Consider the following 15,036-nt stretch of genomic DNA (forward strand, 5'->3'; position numbering starts at 1 on the left):
CTGTAGGGTTAGAGGCTTTCATACATTGGCGTTTCTTGATCAGATCTTTCGTTTCTTGCGATAGTTTACTGGTATCCTGCTTAACGCAGTTGCCACCGACTTCCATTGCACACTCCTTAATGATGCCCACAAGATTGTGGTTCATTGCTTCAACACTAAGGTCCTCTTCCTGAGTTAAAGCTGAATACCTGTTCTGTAGCTTGATCTTGAATTCCTCTATTTTCCCTCTTACCGCTAACTCATTGATCGGCTTCTTATGTACCAGTTTCTTCCGTTCCTTCCTCAGGTCTAGGCTAATTCGAGTTCTTACCATCCTGTGGTCACTGCAGCGCACCTTGCCGAGCACGTCCACATCTTGTATGATGCCAGTGTTAGCGCAGAGTATGAGGTCTATTTCATTTCTAGTCTCGCCATTCGGGCTCCTCCACGTCCACTTTCGGCTATCTCACTTGCGGAAGAGGGTATTCATTATCCACATATTATTCTGTTCTGCAAACTCTACTAATAACTCTCCCCTGCTATTCCTAGAGCCTATGCCATATTCCCCCACTGACTTGTCTCCAGTCTGCTTCTTGCCTACCCTGGCATTGAAGTCGCCCATCAGTATAGTGTATTTTGTTTTGACTCTACCCATCGCCGATTCCACGTCTTCGTAGGAGCTTTCGACTTCCTGGTCATCATGACTGTATGTAGGGGCGTAGACCTGTACAATCTTCATTTTGTACCTCTTATTAAGTTTCACAACAAGACCTGCCACCCTCTCGTTAATGCTATAGAATTCCTGTATGTTACCAGCTATATTCTTATTAATCAGGAATCCGACGCCTAGTTCTCTTCTCTCCACTAAGCCCCGGTAGCACAGGACGTGCCCGCTTTTTAGCACTGTATATGCGCCTTTTGGCCTCCTAACTTCACTGAGCCCTATTATGTCCCATTTGCTGCCCTCTAATTCCTCCAATAGCACTGCTAGACTCGCCTCACTAGATAACGTTCTAGCGTTAAACGTTGCCAGGTTCATATTCCAATGGCGGCCTGTCCGGAGCCAATGATTCTTAGCACCCTCTGCTGCGTCGCAGGTCTGACCGCCGCCGTGGTCAGTTGTTTCACAGCTGCTGGGGACTGAGGGCCGGGGTTTGGTTGTGTTGTTCGTATAGGAGGTTGTGGCCAAGTACTGCAACAGGGTGGCCAATCCTGCTCTGGTGAGGGAGTGTGTTACCGGTTCTGGTCACCGAGATCAGGCCACACTCCAGGCCTGTTTATGCAATTTTATCAACACGTGGCTTTTTTTTCTTCTTTAAGTCCGGTGGAAAATTGCAGGCACCGGGATTCGAACCACGGACCTCTTGCACGCGAGGCGGGTGTTCTACCTCTACGCCACTGCTGCATCCCCTATTTGGCTGTACCTTTGTTCTATGGTGGTCATTGATCTTGAGGCAAAGACTACTGGCTTATGTTCACCACATGGTTGTGATTGCAACAGGACTGCTCCAAGTCCAGAAGAGCTGGCATCAGCCTATACTGTTGTGGCAAAAGATAGATGGTACTTGGCCATGCAGCAATTGGACGTCAGAAGTTCCTTGATTTTTGTGAATGCTGCTTCCTGTTCATGCTGCCATGTCCAACTAGTATTCTTGTTTAGAAGGGTGTGCATCAGTGCAGTGGTTTCCGAGACATGTGGTGCAAACCTTGCAAGACGATTTACCATCCCGAGTAGACGTCTGGCACCTGCAAGGTCTGTGGGAGGTGCCATTGCATGGACTGCTTCAATCTTGCCTAGATTTAGCTTGATGCCTTGTGCTGAGACACTGAGGCCTAGGAATTAGACTTGGAGACCCCAAAGCAACACTTCTCTTGGTTTAAAGTGATGCATGCAGTTGCAAGACAAGTCAGCACTTGCTCAAGCAGTGCATCATGTTCCTGTCACGATCCACCCGGGTTCGTGAACAAGGGTGGGCTCGAGGCACCCTCCGTTAGACGGACGCTCCGTAGCGTGGTGGTGATGAACGATGACTGACCCCTAGCAGCTGTGCTCGCTGGTGTTTATTGGTGCGGTGACCAATGTTGCCCAACTGAGCCCGGCAGGCCACCAAGCCTGGTGGGCCAACAAAGGTTATGCCCGAGGGGGCGTCACATGCTTGTTACATCCCCCTTACCCCCAGTTTGTTTGTCGACAACAAACGTCCAAGTCCAAAGTACGAGGCTCTGCCTCTGCACTAGCCGGGTCCACGGTGCCTGCTACCCAGGCTAGTAACGGTCCGGTGGCCTCCGCTGTCGAGTACTCTGCCTGTGCACCGGTGTTGACGGGCCGGGTGTGGCAACGCCGGGTGCTGCCTGAGACAGCCTCGCTCCATCCGGAGGGTCCTCAGTGGTCGGCCTTGTGAGTGGTGCCGGACACTGGCCCAACAGGCGCCGTACCACTGGTAATGCTTGCCGCCTTTGAGGTGGGCGGTGCTCCGCTGGAAATGACTGGTGCTGCCGCTAGTCCTCCTGCGGGCTGGAACTCAGAAGTGGCAGTCGAGGGTGCTGGCCAGATCCCGAGGCGAGGCCTGACATGGTCAGTGTGTCTGTTCCACGTGGCCCAGTCTGCCATGCAGACGAGGAGTGATGAGGCACTGGCAGGAGACACCACCTGTCTGGCGAACCAGGGTGGGCCAGGACGGAAGTTCCTGTCAAAAACTGAAGCTCCCGACTCCGGCAAAGGCCCGGGACGGCGCCCTTGGTCAGCAGCCAGCTTCTGCTTCAGCTGCTTCAGAAGCACTGTGGATCGGAGGTCCGGATGCAAGACAACCAAGGGTGTCTTGACTATCCGACCCAGCTGGAATTCACAGGGGGCACGGCCAGTGACATCGGAACACTATCCGGGCAATCTGCGTTCGGAAATCCCCACTCTGGCTCTTCTTGAGCTTGTCTTTGATGGTTTGCACCACCTGCTCGGCTGCACCGTTTGAAGCAGGGTGGTATGGCGGAACCATCATCCGATGGATTCCGTTCTTCGTCAGCCAGGCCAGTTACTCTGCACTGGCGAAAGCAGGACCATTGTAGGACACGATGACGTCCGGCAACCTTTGGGCGGCGAAGACCTGTTGTAGCGCCGCAATGGTCGCGCCTGCTGATGGAGTGGTGACAGGTAGACCCACTTCGAGAAGGCATCCACCACCACCAGGAAGTAATGGCCCTTGAAAGGTCCCCCAAAATCCAGATGTAGGCAGGATTCCGACCTTCTGTGGAAACGGCCAGGGGATGATTTCCACATGACATGAGGCCCGCTGGGGATCCTGGCAGATTTGGCAGCTCTGCACCGTGTGAGCAATGTCCTGGTACAGGCCAGGCCACCAAACATGGGACCGGGCCACCATCTTGGTCTTTTCCACGCCAGGATGACTTGTGTGCAGCAACTGCAGGATCCTGGACCGGAGACTTTGTGGGATCACCACCCTGCAACCCCACAGTTCCCAGACGGTGAACCAGCTGGTAATTGTAAGCTGCCAGCCTCAAGGCCCAGCGTACCACTTGAGGTGATGCCTGCACGGGAACTGCCTGGTCAGGCCCCAGCAGCCCCAACAGCGGCTTGTGGTCTGTGGCCGCCTTGAATTTCTGGCCCCACAGATACTGGTAAAAGCGTTCAACACCGAACATGAGGGCCAAGCTTTCCTTGTCCAGCTGGCTGTAGCGTTGCTCTGCAGCATGAAGCCGACAAGAAGCAAACGACACAGGGTGTTCCTGGCCATCTTTGTCCCGGTGCGCCAGGACGGCTCCCACGCCGTACAGCGACGCATCTACAGTCAGGACGACAGGCTTGGCAGGGTCGAAGTGTACTGGCACTGGAGCTTTGGTGATTAGCTCCTTGCTGCGCTGGAAGGCCCAGTCCTGCTCCTTCTTCCAGACCCATTGCTGACCATCTCTAAGCAGAAGATTGAGCGGCTGTAGATGCTCTGACAGGTTTGGCAGAAAACTCCTGTAGAAGTTGATGAAGCCGAGGTAGCTCTGGGGCTTAGGCACCTTGAGCACAGCATCAACTTTGCGGGGAGCTGGGGCTAGGCCAGCCTGGGAAATGACATGTCCCAAGTACTGAACACTGGGGGCCAAAAAAATGCACTTTTCCAGCTTGATCTTGAGGCCGGCGTCCTGCAGACGTTGTGCAGGTTCTGCAGGTGGTCCCTGTCATCGCTGCCAGTAACCAGGATGTTGTCCAAATACACCGCCACGTGCCTCATGCCCCTGAAGAGGTTGACCATCTCCCTCTGAAATATGGCTGGGGCTGAGGCTACGCCAAATGGTAAGCGCATGTACTGAAAGAGCCCCAAAGTTGTCGATATTATAACATACTTCCGGGAGGCATCCTGGAGCACCAGCTGCTGGTAAGCATCTCTGAGGCCGAGCTTGGTGAACTTCTGTCCACCGGACAACGCTGACCAGAGATCTTCAATCCGGGGCAACGGGTACATCTCGATGGTAACGACGGGTTTGATGGTAACCTTGAAATTCCCGCAGATCCTGACACTGCCATCTCATTTGAGGACTGGTAAAATGGGAGTGGCCCATTCAGACGTCTTGACGGGCACCAGGATGCCCTCTCGCTGTAACCGTGGCAGCTCCTAGGTGACCCTGTCCTTCAGGATGAACGGCAGTGGGTGAGGCTTGAAAAAACGAGGCCGGGCTCCCTCAGGTACATAGATGCCGGCTGTCGGGCCGGCGAATGTGCCCACCTGTGGCTGGAACAGGGACTTCAACTCAGTCAGGAGGCTGGGAACGTCTTTCACCACACGCAGGCTGGCTTCCTGGCACTCTGGCAGATGAACGCCCAGTGCATGAATCCAGTTGTAGCCCAGCAAAGCGACAACTTAGTTAAGTAAAGGGGAAGGGTTGCCTCCCTGTCGCCAAAGCAAACGCTGACCTGTGTCTGACCATGGACCTGGGAGAGCTGCCAGGAGTAGCTGCGCAGCATCACGCCTGAAGCCTCGACGGACACGCCAGGGAATGTGCGCTTGAACCGTTTCCCAGCCATGACAGACACGCTTGCCCCTGTGTCCAGCTCCATGGAAATGGGGTGTCCGCAGATTTGATGGTCAGCATGTATGGCGGCACAGACGATGGTACAAGGCCTGTGTGCCACAAGTTGAAAATTGGCGGGTCATCGGCCACGACGACAGCAACGCGAAAAAACGGTCCCTTGGCATAATATTTCGCGGGAGAAGATTACTGAATATTCCTGTTGAGCGCCAGTATAAGTGCAGTCGTGACACTTCAACAACTCCCATATAGATGATTATCCCAATAAGTCTGAGCATCTCCAGTGGAGTGACTTCCTCCCAAGAGCCGTCATGTCGAGCGTATGTCGGTCGGTCCAAAATATGCATCCAGGCATATTTATTTGTGTTCTCACACAAAGTCTTGATCACCTCCGTAGTAAAAAACAAGAGGAAAAAATCCAGCGCTCTTGAGAACCGACGCGCATCGCTCCGCCGCACTGCTCCGACATGGGCACCAGGCTGTCTCGAGGGTTGAAACTCGATACGGCGCGGTTTACTTGGCAAAATATCCCCGCCGTAGGTTGTTGAAACCCTAAACACAAAAATAAAACTGCATTCGTCAAATCTGAACCACGTTTTTGTATAATTACAGCGCGAAGTCAAAAACGAAACCTACCTGCGAGCACCTGTTGACGTTCGGGGCACTTGAGCTGGAGCGTCTTCATCACAGCTAAAATCTGACGATCCCGCATTGTTGCTTGAGCTATCACTGCTGCTTGGATCACAAAATTCAGCAGCAGAAGCAGTGAAAGTGCTTGGAACAGGAGTCAGTTGTTGCAGCGCCCGGCAGCGCTGACCGGATGCCATTCTCTCCGAACTCGAAACCACCTTCGGTCCAAATTTCACTTGCAGCGGCGCCTCCCCACGCAGACAACAAAAAAACAAAAACGAAACTGAAAGAGGAGTTCTAAATGAATACGCCAGATGGAGCTAGTTGTCTGTAGCGCGGCGGTTTAAAATTTTGTGGGAGGTTCAAAGTCATTGGAACTCTGTGTCCAATGGCGTATGGCGCCGTACTGAAAGAGTTAATCAAGCAAATTGCGTACTCATCTCGGAGAGTGCTGAGGCCATGGAACAGTTCGGCCTGAAGCGCTGGCTCAGGAGTGTTCACGGCCCCAAGGAATTTGACCACCTCAGGGCCTGGATAGCCGGTGGACCTAGTAATGGTACAGAAAGGGATTCAATGATGTAAAGACGCTGACAGCTTGTCTTCCCTTGCCAAAACAAACATGCCAGATATGAGCCCTGCACACAGTGAGGTTGGCCTCCAGGTCCTGTCAAGATTGCATCAACATTGTCGAGCTCAACCGGGACTCCAGGCAAATCACTTAGAACTGCAGAAACCTCAGCTCCGGAGTCTACATTGAATTAAGTTGTGTAGTTGTCGACTGTGACATTCATGAATTTGGCTTTGACAGGTGACTCCAGAACGTGCAGCTTCATGGCACTGAGTCTGGCATGCTTCGACTTTCTGAAACGACAAACTTCTGCAAGATGACCTTTCTTGCTACATAAATTGCAGACTAACTTCTGTACTGGGCACTCTGAGCGTGCGTGAAACGTGCGACTGCAGAAGGAACAAACTGCAGCTTCATGGTGGCAGCGTTCCAACTTAGCATCCATTGAGAGAACTGTTTTGGCATCCCCAAGCTGTTACGAAGGGAACTTTTGCGCTTTTGCGGGATCATTGTTGACCGTAGTGTGCAAAGTAGCCTGCCCAAGTGAGCGTTCCTTATCAGTGTCACTGAAGTGACAGGCTTGCCTCCAAGCTTCTTTGAGAGTGAGCTTCAGGGAGCGGCACAGCTGGTCTGAGAGATGCATATCCTGTAAGCCAGCAATGAACCTGTCGTGAACCAAGCGTTGTTCCACCACCGATGACCGCTAGTTTGCGTCATTTTAATAACTTGCATAGTTCGGTGTAAAACGTGTCGATGCTCTCACCAGGTTGTTGGATGCACTTATGAAAGTAGGACTACTCGTTGAGTTCATTAGCAGGATGCAAGAAGTGCTTGGTGAAGCTTTTGACAACAGCCTCATAGGACGGTAACGAGTCTGCATCAAGTAAGAGTGTCCAGGAGCGGATGAGTGTCTGTGCCCATGCACGGAGGCAGTGGCATAATCTTCGAAGCGAGACTTCCACGAGCACAAATTTATGGGGTTGCAGAAATCGAGCGTATCCGCTGACTGAAGAGCAAGGCCTAGCTACTGAGTCAATTGGGCACTTTCTTCGAGGAGCATCGTGTCATTGATGGCCGTTCAAAGACTCAAGTTTTTCAAACGGACCCCACTTCTGACACCATATCTCGTGGCGTTTCTGTCAGGCTGTGCTGACAGCCCACGAGGGAGTGGAGCATGCGAGACGACAATCGCACCCTTTCAGAACCAAACTCCAAGTGCTTTATTCACATGTCCCCTCACTTATGCGCAGAGGGCATCACTGCTCAGAAGACATGTGGCAACCACTACAATTACTACTTTGTGATAGTGCTACAGTGAAATCTCGGTACAACGAACTTCAGGGGACCGCGGGAAAATGTTCGTTATTCTGAAAGGTCGTTATAGTGAAAGCCCAAAAATTAGCCATAACAATAGCATTTCAGTAACGCAAGCGTCCTACCTTTGAAACGGTACCTCCTTGAACTCGTTTCTCACACAATGCACACGTGATCGTCAGACAAGGCACATTTATTTGAAATAGTCCGTGATCGTCTTCTGACGGGTGCAGCACAGACTCTGCAGCACGAACGATTCCAGACCGTCCGCATTCTTATGCACGCCTTCGGCCGCTGTGCCGCTTTTGGCTATAAATATGCGGAGTTTTCGCAAGCAGTCCAACGCATCTGTGGCCGACACGGACTCGTCGCGGTCTTCGGGTGCTGCCGTAACGTGCAGCAAGATTCTTGCTGGTGCTTAAAGATTTTCTCCTTATCTTTGAGAATCGTGGCGATCGTCGACCGCACCACTCCACGTTCTTTAGCCACGACGGTTTGTTTCTTCCCGTCTTCTATCTCGCGAAAAATCTCTACTCTCTCGCTCAAAGAAAACTGCTTTCGCTTCTTCGCCGTGCTTAGAGTTGTTGAGCTCATAGCAACGCGAACGCCGGCACGCACTTCTAACACAATAATAACCAGAAGAAAAACAAGATGGACAGGCCTGATACGGGTGACAGCGCGCGAACAACTGAGAAAACAAGCAAGAAAAACGTGATGCGTCGTCACCTCCGCAACAGGAAAAAAAAAAAAGAAAAGGCCCACTTCAGCGTTAATTCCTACTGTTTTTTTTCTTCTGCCGCACGGTCTCAGGTTTTACGAGCCCATGCTCCCCGCCTCTCCACTCACAAAAGTGCGTCGTTGCCTCCGCAACGGAGAAGGAAAAAAAAAAAAAAGTCTCCGCCCGCATCTTTCTCCTTCCGCGCCATCTCAGGTTTTTGCGGGAAGCAAGTTGCAAGGCGGCCCGCTCTTCGCGCTGCGTCGTCTGCTAGCTTAGAGCTCCGACTGCCGTGACGGATACACGGAAATCTAAGAATCCTCGCATTTCGGGATATGAGTTCGTAGTACTGAGGTGTTGTTAAGATGACACGGAAATTAAATAACGATCGTTATTCTGAAATGTTCGTTATTCTGAAGTTCGTAGTAGTGAAATATTTTTACATTGAAACTATAAGCAGTCGGCACGAAATTTCATAAAAGTTCGTTAATCTGAAATGTTCGTTAATGTGGTGTTCGTTGTAACGGGGTTTGACTGTATATGTTGCAAGACATTCCTGGGGAACAATGACCACACACTTTCTGTGAACAGATTTACACCATGGGATGGCTGCCCAAGTGAGAAAATGCCAGACAGCCTGTTAATTTAATTTTGCCTCAATAACACTCTTGGAAAAACCTGGAGCACAGGAACAACGATACACAAGAAGGTGGCACACAACACAGGTGCTCAAAGTGCTTGTGAGTGCTTTTGTTGTTCACCGTCTTCCTTGCATCTTGTCTTTCCTGCGCTCTAGGTTTTTCTGAGAATGCAGTGCCAACTAGCCCAACTATCCATCCTATCTTAATAACACCATTGAAGTCAAACTATGAAGACTATGAAGTCCATTAATTCTATGGCTCAATAAAGTCATTGCAATCAATTTGTTAATGTGTGAGCAGAGACCATAGTGACGTAATGCTCCTTGGCTGTTGCCATCAAACCATACTGATGCATGCCATATGTGAGTACCACACTTAAGGCGTGCGTGCGTGTGTGTGTGTATGTGTGTGTGTGTGCGTGCGTGTGCCAAACAATGAAATCTTCTTTACCTCAGTAAGGAAACCTTCATTGCGATGAGGCCACCTTATGTCACTCTGAAAGCTTCCTTACTGAGGGATCCTCAGTGAAGGCTACCTTGATGCATCCTTACGCCGCTCCTGGCCCTGTACGAGTGCTTCACCTCACTGCTTAGTCATGCGACGTTTGCTTGCGAGTTCGTGCTCTTGCCCGCCTGCGGAGAAGCGCGAGCACAGTACGTCTTGCCAGGCGTGTGTGTTTCGGTCGCACGTTTGACATGAGTGGCGTTCCTAGGCGTTGCACGACGCCGGCGTGCCAGTGTTGATGGAGCCCATCAAGTTTTGCATTATAATGAGGTACTTTTTTTACATTTAGGAAACAAAACTAGAAGAAAGCTTGTGTGTGTCTGGATGCTAGCGCTTCAATTTAAAGGTTATGTGACAATACAACATATTCTTAATGAATAATGGTGTCCGCATAAAGCTTTTAAGAGAACCACTCAAACCCAGGCATGCGGCAACCATTACTTACGTGAGGATGGGCAAAGGGAGCTTTCAGAGTATGCGGGCTTCCTCCATTGTCCCTTCGCTGTAATGAGGCCTCACGTAATGTTAGGAAGCGGTCAAAGGAAAGGAACGTTTCATTGTTTGGGCCACTCTGTGTGTGTGTGCTTGTGCGTGCGTGTGTGCGCGCGCGCGTGTGTGTGTGTGTGTGTGTGTGTGTGAGAGAGAGAGAGAGAGTGAGTGAGAGAGTGAGTGCCCTGAGACAGCCGTGAACAAAGATGTCCGCTTACGGCACCTTCTGTGAATGTTGATGATCGTGATGATAGGTGCACTTTCACCCCAATTTCAATATGGAAACCCTAGTTAGAGTGCAAAATAAGCAATCCAGAGCTTTGCAATGTAAAATGCGAAAAAACTCTTGTGTGTGGATTTTTGCAATATTTTCCTCATGGCCTCAAATATTAAGTGCATGCTTCATGTTTATGCTAATAAGGTGTGTAGCAGTAATTAATTGCAGAAATCCACAGAGGTGATTTATAGCCATGTGTTGAGCAGGCAGGAGAGCTTACGTGGCTCCATCATTTCCAATGCAGAAAAATACAGCAGACACTGCGCTTCATGTGGCTGTTGCCCAAGAAGATGGCACCTCCCTTCACATCGTGGACTTTTTGGTTCAAAATAGGTATGGATCTCATGCTTTGCTTGTTACTGAACTTCTTGTTAGAGAAGGTTCTGCTGAATGCTTTTCTAATGCTTTTATTTAAAAGACCAACACTCAAGCTACAACTTGTGAGGGGGCACAGATATCCAAAGATAAACGCTTTGATGAAGTTGAATTCCTTGATAACAATATGTATAGAAATGTGCTCAGATATTGCACAGAGATGTCATTTCGCAATGCATACAGTTAAACGTCGTGTTTATGTACAGCACTTACAGGACTTATGACAAAGTGACCATGAAGACCATGTTTCATATTAAAAATTTCATGGGTCTGCTTCTCTGAAATAGCTGGTTAGCTCAGCGAAAAAATTGGAATGATGTGTCCACTATGTCCGAGGGGCTATATTTTAAGTCAATCACTGCAGAAGCAGCCTGCCACTAGGCTGCTTCCAAAGCTGCGCAAGGTGTCCACAAGCAAAACTACCCTGGCTCCAGATAAACTTAAATAAATGGGGAGACCTCTGATAACACACACAATAGACCTCCTTCTGAGAAACTGGGCTCCGATTGTGGTGTACTATTGCTGACATATTAGGTGAGTGTGGTACAATTTTGGAGGGTCACACTTGCAACCCATTGCACCTGAAAGTTCGGCAATTATCCCAAAGCAACACACAAACTTCATGAAACTCACTGGGAGCTCTTCAAGTACGTGTCATAGCATTCTACTGTGTAAAAAAGAATTTGCCTGCAGTGGTGAAAAATTTGATTGGAACATCCTGTTTACAAAGCAGCAGGCAAAAGGTATAATTATAAATAAAAATTAAGTTGTGGGGTTTAATGTACTGAAACTGCACAGTGAATTATGAGATATGCTATGGGTTAGGGCTCCAGATGAATTTTGACCACCTGCAGATTCCTTGGTCCTTTAAAGGGACACTAAAGACGAACACTAAAGTCAACGTATGCAGCTATAATACCATTCCAGAAACTTAGCAGCGCTTGTTTCGCGTCAAGAAAGGAAACAGAGATAATCATATCTGAAATGTTGCCATACCTTTAGCGCAATTCAAATTGTCCGCACCCAAGCAGGGAGTAGTGACATTGCATACGCCATCACCGGCCTTTACTGCCATTTCTGAGTAAAACAATGTCCAAAACAGGACTGCAGCACCGTCGCTGAGGTTTCATGCAGAAAACGCAAACACGCAGCCATGGAGAAACCAAGCCGAGCAAGAGTGTTGGATTTGTCGATGCAGCTGCTCTTGGTCATGTGGCGTGGACCGTTTGGGCATCGCGTGACATCACATAGACACGAAATTCTCTGCTACTTGCAATTTCTACGACTTTCGCGGGCCAGCAAAACAAAGCGGCACTATGCGATAACGAAAATACTGAAATGTTGAAGCACGGGTGGCACAGAGTCGAGAGAAAACAAAAGCTTTCGACTGCCTGCGACATTCTCAAAAGTAATGTCAATGAGTTCCTTTTTCTGAAAATGTAATTGAACTGAACAGATCGAATTTTCTTGAGTCTTATAATCAATGCAATATTGAGTAATTGAGTACTAGTGACAGAATTATAGTAAGGAGTGCCGACGTAATCGGGCTAGTAAATGAATGTCCTAGGGCAGTCTCAAATCATGTCTTGCATTTAGCTCAATTTCTCAATTACCAAAGCTCTATTTGTGATAATTTTAACCCTTAGGCATTCTCAAGCATTGTTCCATCGCTGTAGCTTTCATACAATGCCCAGTAGACAAGCATTGTTGCACTTTGCCTTCGTTGAAACGTGGCCCCTGCGGCCTGGATTGTGCCTATGACATCATGCTCAACAGCGTGATGTGAAAGCTACTGTGCCAAGCAAGCAAAAGGTATTGAAAAGTAAACGCACCTGGGAAGGTGTAGCAGTTTCCATCTAAATTCCACAAGTACACAGCCACTGAAGCCATCAGTTATCCATGGCATTTAGTGCCTACCCACAGTTTTCTCGTACGAAACTATCTCCTCTTCCTTTTACTAGCATTCACACATTGACAAAATGGGGGGGTGGCAGTTTTTAGCACTTTAACTTTCTTAACCCTGCAATGCCCAAAGTACCATAAATGCTACATTGAGCTTTAGGCCTCGAAATGCGAATTTAAGCGCTGGAAACTTCAAGCAAGTCGCCAGCCGTTTATTCGGGCCTCACGGGGACTGCAGAAATGTCCGAATAAACAGCTGTCCGAAAAAGCAGATTAAGAAAAAAAAAAGAAACCCTTTATTTTCACGCACTCATTTGGGCTTGGCAGTAGGCTTGAAGAAATCGTGAATGCGCCGATGCACGCTGTTTCATTTATGCGCAATCAGATAAGCCCGAATCTCGGAGAGGGTCGTACGATCACTATAGGTGGCTCAAAGCACAGTCACTGCTTGTACACGCTCCGACTCGTAGTGATGCGCAGGTCTCGGCAGAACATTTCCGACGTCAGTAAGGAATGCGACAAATCCTAGGCCTCCCGGCACCCGCTTGCCGGCATTCTCCAGCGCAGTCTGTCGTACAAGCGCAGCCTGTCATACAAACGAAAAATATGGCTTACTAGCAGCATTGCGCATGAAGAAAGAAACAAATCAGCTGATGGATTGTCTTGACATGGCTTACTAAGTTACTGAGACCAGAACTGCTGTAGCCACTCTATCGAATCAGGCGGAAACGATGATGATGAGCGAGGTTGCAGTAGCACCACTTCGAGGGGCTGCAAGAAGGTTCCGTTCAAAACAAAAATGGCATTCAGCAAGTCGAACCATGCACCGGTCAGAGTCGGTGCATGAATCAAGGAGTGTCTGAAAAATCAGATGAGAGGTTGCAAGGTGTCCGAACTTTCGGCAGTTGTTATACATTATGGTCTATGGGGAAAATGGCGGTGCCTCAAAGCAGACCAAATAATCGAGCATGTCCGAATTTTTGGAGTCCGAAAAATCAGTCGACGACTGTAGTTGCGTTATGAATATGCTGGGGCAAAGTTTCTGTTGTTAACCCTTTGAGGGTCGAATTATTTTGAAAAGAACTTTCCCAAGTGGTCAAATTACTTTATTGCAGATCTTGAATGTACAAAATGTATAAAGTCGGGCATAAATAGTAAAAAAAAAAATTAAAAACAGTATTATGGTGTCGGCATCACTCAGAACTGCAAAATGTTCACTAGTATTTCAGAGTGTGGTACTCCTTGAAACACGGGTCTACGCACAGCGCCTTATCGCAGTCTGCACACTTAAAATGCGTGTCTGCTCTCCTCTTGAAGCAACGAGTTGTGTTGGCGCACACATGACATCTTCTCTGCGTGCGGCTTGCCTTGGACAGAGGTCTGAGGCACCCTCTCGCTTAAGCGTGTTGCCGCAAAGAGCGAGAATACCTTGTGAGCGGTGGTGATAAGCTATGAGCAGCGCCAATCAAGATAGAAATCAACTTCCGCTGCCCCAGCGAGAGCGTGCCGACAAAGAGAAAAATCACGTTTCGTGCGCCTTTGTTGCGATTACGCGGCGGAACTGAAACTGCGAAAGCGCGTTGCTGCTGAGAGCGAGAATACCTCGTGAGTGGCGGTGCTAAACAAGCTAAGAGCAGCGCCAATCAAGATAGAAATCAACTTCCACCGCCTTGCAAGAGAATGCCGACAATGAGAAAAATTATGTTTCGGGCGCCTCCGTTGTGGTCACGTGGCGAAACCGAAACCGCAAAAGGGGTGTTGCCGCAGTCTGGGCGACGTGCTGAAGCTAGAAATCAGTTCTGTTTATCTCCCCAAGAAGGCAGCACAAATTTCAAATGCTTCTTGTAAGTCCTAAGAGGTGGCAGCACCTCCCAGTGAGCATGTATCGTCATTATGGCGCAAAATTTCAAACGGAGGGTCAAAACCGTACCCGTACGGCAAAGACTTTGTGCGACAGAACACCGCCACTGTACATGTACGGCAAAAACCTTCAAAGGGTTAATAGTTTAACAAGCTAATTACTAATTAAATATTTCGATGTCTTTGATTTTCTTGTACAAATGTACTCTCCATGGCCAGAAGTAGATGTCAACAATTTGTGCCAATTTTCCTTGGCGTAGAACTATGTTTGATCATTACAGGGTTAACTTAAGAATTTATTGTTGTTGTTGTTGTTGTTGTTGTGACACTGTCAACAAAATGGAATGCACTTATGAGTCGCCTATGCTTTGCAATCTGTGATGTAGGGCACCTCATAACACACCCACCATATGGCATGGCGCAAATAGCAAACAGAGTGGCATAATGCAGTACAGCCAGTGTCTGATTTTTTGGACTCCCTAGGGGCCACGAGAACGTCCCAAAAATTGGGCAGTCCGAAAAAACGAATTCATGCCTTTTACTGCCCCCAAGGGCTCAAATCGCCACAGGCACATCCAAAATAGCTCTAAAGGCCTGCTAGTACTTATTAGACATATCGGTGCCTCTACTGTGATAGGAGACGGCGGGTGCATGCGTGTATAATTAATAAATGGTGTAACATTTCTGCAGCACGAAGCACTGAAGTGCAGAAAAAAGAACAAAAATGAACAAAGGAAGAAGGATTGCAAAA

The 15,036-nt window shown here is 48.9% G+C and overlaps 1 protein-coding gene across 6 annotated transcripts in view; it reads left to right on the plus strand.

Annotated features, from left to right (window-relative positions):
• Asap (ArfGAP domain of ASAP) overlaps positions 1-15,036 on the plus strand; it is a 181,701-nt gene that overhangs the window by 72,633 nt on the left and 94,032 nt on the right. For all 6 annotated transcript variants that reach the window (XM_070539292.1, XM_070539293.1, XM_070539291.1 and 3 more), the window contains one exon: positions 10,393-10,481. In XM_070539292.1, the coding sequence (XP_070395393.1) occupies positions 10,393-10,481 (89 nt within the window). The remainder of the gene's footprint in view (positions 1-10,392; positions 10,482-15,036) is intronic.

Source organism: Dermacentor albipictus, chromosome 5 (genome assembly GCF_038994185.2).
Source record: "Dermacentor albipictus isolate Rhodes 1998 colony chromosome 5, USDA_Dalb.pri_finalv2, whole genome shotgun sequence".
Classification (NCBI taxonomy): Eukaryota; Metazoa; Arthropoda; class Arachnida; order Ixodida; family Ixodidae; genus Dermacentor; species Dermacentor albipictus.